General features: G+C 37.1%; 1 protein-coding gene across 1 annotated transcript; it reads right to left on the bottom strand.

Annotated features, from left to right (window-relative positions):
• Positions 1 to 210: 210 nt before the first annotated feature.
• On the bottom strand, positions 211 to 2,617 carry LOC113359653. Its single transcript, XM_026603245.1, has 6 exons — positions 2,510 to 2,617; positions 2,085 to 2,278; positions 1,586 to 1,976; positions 1,359 to 1,526; positions 958 to 1,257; positions 211 to 735 (listed from the first exon to the last, which is right to left on the bottom strand). Exons 1-6 carry the CDS (start codon positions 2,615 to 2,617, stop codon positions 211 to 213), a joined length of 1,686 nt encoding a protein of 561 aa, XP_026459030.1.
• Between the last annotated feature and the right edge of the window lie 2,027 nt (positions 2,618 to 4,644).

Raw genomic sequence — 4,644 nt, 5'->3', positions numbered from 1 at the left:
AATCCTAGAAGTGAGGCATCTGTTTAAACCACTAGATCCTTTCCTTCTTCAGGTAAGGTAAAAACTGGTGTCGAGGTAAGCTTAGTCTTAAGCTCCTAAAAAGAGTCTTCACATTTAGAATCCCAAACAAACAATACTCCCTTCTTAGTTATCTTAGTAAGTGGTCCCACAATTCGACAAAATCCTTTATGAAACAACGATAATATCCAGCTAAACCAAGAAAAATTCAAATCTCTGAACCGTTGTAGGTTGTTTCCAACTCAACACTGCCTCAATCTTGGAAGGGTCTACAGAAACTCCGGATTCAAATATCATATGCCCCAAAAACTCAACTGATTGTTGCCAGAATTCACATTTCGAAAACTTTGCAAATAGGTGATGCTCTATCGAAGTCTGCAACACAAAGCGTAAGTATTCCACGTGTTGTTCCCGAGTCTTAAAGTACACAAGAATATCATCGATAAAAACAATGACAAACCGATCAATAAAATTTCTAAATACTCGATCCATCAAGTCCATAAAAATCGCTGGTACATTCGTAAGCCCAAAAGGCATCACCAGAAACTCATAAGAACTGTAACGAGTCAGGAATGCAGTCTTAGAGATATCTTTCTCCCTAACAAGAAGCTGATGATAGCCTGAACGTAAATCTATCTTCGAAAACCATATAACCCCTTTCAACTGGTCAAATAGATCATTAATCCTAGGCAAAGGATACTTGTTTCTTATCGTGACCTTGTTCAGTTCACGGTAGTCAACACACAATCATAAAAAAACCATCTTCATTTTTCACAAATAAAACAGGAGCACCCCATGGTGAAGAACTACGTCGAATAAATCCTTGACTTAAAAGCTGGTCAATTTGAGACTTTAATTCCTGCATTTACTTTGGAGCCATCCTATAAGGAGCACGAGCAATATGTGTCGTCCTGGTTGGAGTTCAATGCAGAACTCTACTTGCCTACTTGGAGGTAACCCAGGAACCTGTCGGAAAAAATCTGCAAAATCAGACACCACAGGTATACTCGCAATCTGCAGAAACTCATTATCTACTAATTCACCCTCAATATGACTAAGGAAAGCTTCTACAAACAGATTTCGAGATGTAAGCTGCACCACTACCTTAGATTGACCCGGCTTTGCAAAAGTGATTGTCCTTTCAGCACAATCCAATTGCACAAAATTAGAAGATAACCAAACCATTCCTAATATTACATCGTAAGGAACCATCTCTAACACATAAAGATCCGCCAAATTCTTAAAATATCAAATCATAATAGGACAAGCATCAACCCTTTTTCTCAACTCTCCATAATACTAGTAAGGGTAGCAACACATAGAGGAAAATCACACACTACCACAGAAAGATTTATCATGCCAACTAACTTAGCAGAAATGAAAGAATGAGTAGCTTCGGTATCAAACAAAATACTAACAGTTTCACTTAAAATGAAGAAAGTACCTCCCAAAGTAGTATTCCCTGTCTCACGAGGTTGCACGACAAAGAGTTGACCCTGACCACGAGGCTGCACATTACAATTTGCAACCCAGTGTTTGGTTGGTCACGTTTGTCTGCTGTTTGAACCTTATCTTTGGTACATTCTGATGCCTTATGTCCCCTTTCACGACAGTTATAACAAAACCCATAGAAGTTAATTGGTTTAGCGCTAACAACCTCACCTTCGGCTGACACTATTGCTCTTTCGTTGCCTCCATTCTTCTGACCACGATTCCATTGATTCCAATGCCCCTTCCTTTTATTCCCTGGATGAACACCTTGTTGAGTGACATTCTGGGTCTGGTGGTTCTTACCACTTCCATGTTGACCTGAAGAAACCTTTGATGCACGGTCAACCTTATTGTCATTCTTCAAGTATTCCTCATCCCTCTTATGAGCCAAGAAATCTTGCTCGAGATCTCTGACACATTCAACATCCCTAACATATGTGTCAATCATATGATTTGCAACAATATTCCTATGATACACAACATTCATACCATAAACAAACCTACGTCTATTTTTCTCTTCAGTATCTGCCAAGTGAGGTACAAACATCGACAATCTTGATTATTCAATCTCATACTCTGTAACAGATAAAGTACCCTGATTAAATGCAAGAAACTCTCTCTCCTTAGCATTTCGAATACTCTGAGGGAAATATTTGTCATCAAACATACGAATGAAGTCTGTCCATATCATGGTAGCATGATCCAAGCCACGTGATGCTGAAGTCCACCAAATATGAGCATCTTCAGTGAGCTGAAAAGTAGCTAATCTCTGCTTAAAGACTTATGTGCAAGAAGGTCTTATGGCCCTAAAAATCTTGATCATCTCATCCTTCCATTCATGGGGTATCATTGGGTTATCATACTTCCAATAAAACTCTTCCGGGTTTAACTTTTTGAACCGAAACTGAACTTTTTTATACCTATCTTCCTCAGTTTCAGCAGGCGGTCCTTGGTTCTGATGATTGTGGGTTATTAACTGGGTCGGCTGCGCCATATTCACATTCACAGTCTGATTTCCTAATTGTGGTTCATCTCCATCAATAGGACCACCATTTCCGGTGCTACCTCTTCCAGTACCAGTACGTCTCCTAGTACCACGCCTTGACATTCCTATATAAGTCAATGATAATCTTAGAAAAAATACAATAAATATACCAATATTTATAAAGCATATCCAAACAATGGATATACATAATGAAACGTCCTAGGCTCACTCCCCCCAAGTCCTAGAGTTACTCTAAATTAAGCTCTGATACCAACTATAACAACCCTACTTTCTATTTAACCCCGATCGATGATTAAATAGAAAGCATGCCATTAATTTTCTACAACAAGGTACATAATCACAGAAAACTAGGAACACAGTTCCGTTATAATTGTATATGCAGAAGGGAATTTTATTTCTTAACAAAAATAATGAAGATTTCTAAAGAATTGAAACGCTGTATTAGACTTCAATAATATAATCCACTTTTAAATCGGACTAACGAAAGGAAATTTAATAAAGAAGTATACCCAAAGAAAGTTTCCCCCTGCCTCACAACTACATAACAAAAACAAATAAAATAAGAAGTGTGGATGTCCACCCTCAGTTAGATATCTTCTGAATCTCCACCAATACTGGAATCAATCAAACTCCTTCACGAATCCCTAACAACGCCTGAAATATATAATCAACGGGATTTAAACTCCAAGCAAGTTCACTCGATCAACGAGCCGCAAAAGAGTATAAAGATGGGATACAAATATATATGAACTAATATCAAAATAAAATATAGGGTCCTGACGCTAATTATCGGTTGAACGGTCACTGCATAAGAAGAACCTAAAGTCTCTCATTCAACAATCTTAACCGTATAATACTAAAAGAACTCATTTCAAGAAAAATCCTAAACCTCAATGCGATACCAGAACCTATCCGCAATCACATTAATTACGTCTGGGAGATATCCGCAACGTCTATCACATAATTTATACATGAATATACAACTGTACGTAATTAGTACATATATACAATACCAGAGAACACATCCGAGCCACATTTCCTCTTAGAAATGAGATTTAGCTCACTGATTTACTTTATTGTCTTACATAAAGCCTCGAAACCTAAACGACAGTATCACTCTAAGAATGTAATCACACCCTCAAACCCATCACTGTTCCAACAACTAACAAAATATGTAGCTAAGTGAACAGGTTCCTTACATTCTGGCAGAAAAAAAAATATCCAATAGCTGACCACTTAGTGTCATACTCCTTGCATTCAGACAAAACAAAGATACCTAAAGTTTCAGTACAAATCTCCGCTAGGTCATGATTTCTCATGCTAACAGATTTAAATTTCTTTACATTTTAAGTTTCCACTGATCGGTAAGCATATCGCGGACCTCGTTCAAGACTGACGTCCAAAAATATCCACCGTCATACAGTAGTGCTCAACACCCCTTTAAACCTAAGCATTTGAAGTTAACACCATGAATTAATGGAATCAGTACTTAGACTAAAATGTTTCCCTATGGACACTTAAACATTTCCCACTACCATCGATTACACCACGTTCAGTAGATTCAAAAAATTTATATAACTAACATGCAAAACTATGACAAGATTTAAGTGGTCAATCCAATGAGTAGCCATCACTTTTAATCCATCAAATAATTAATATTTCACAATAGTTTAAGTACACAGTATCTTAACCACATTCCAAACCACCGTTTGGCATCAGATAAATACCTTGATTAATCAACTTCCTATCATGCCAATACGTCATTCTCCAAAATCTATTTACTCTATGTTAGAGCATTGCTCGATCGAAATCGCATGCGTTGCTATCTTAAAAATGTTTGTCAATGTTAGTGATCAAAACTATAAGTCTTGATTACTAGCCTATTATAAATAATGGTCTAGGACAAGGATAGAAAGTGTAGTTGAGCTCAAGAATCCATGGAAATCATCATACAAGACGAAGGACTATTCAAGGAACTGGTGAAACTTCATCAACTAAAAGGTATGTGGAGACTTGAACTTATTTGTCACTCAAAAGTCTATTTACTCTATCTCATACTTCTTGAAACAAAATTCGTTTTGATATATAGACTAACATTATACACATTTGTTATTTCGAGCCGAGTTTAT

Source organism: Papaver somniferum, chromosome 3 (genome assembly GCF_003573695.1).
Source record: "Papaver somniferum cultivar HN1 chromosome 3, ASM357369v1, whole genome shotgun sequence".
Classification (NCBI taxonomy): domain Eukaryota; kingdom Viridiplantae; phylum Streptophyta; class Magnoliopsida; order Ranunculales; family Papaveraceae; genus Papaver; species Papaver somniferum.
This window is presented reverse-complemented; position numbering and strand designations above follow the sequence as displayed.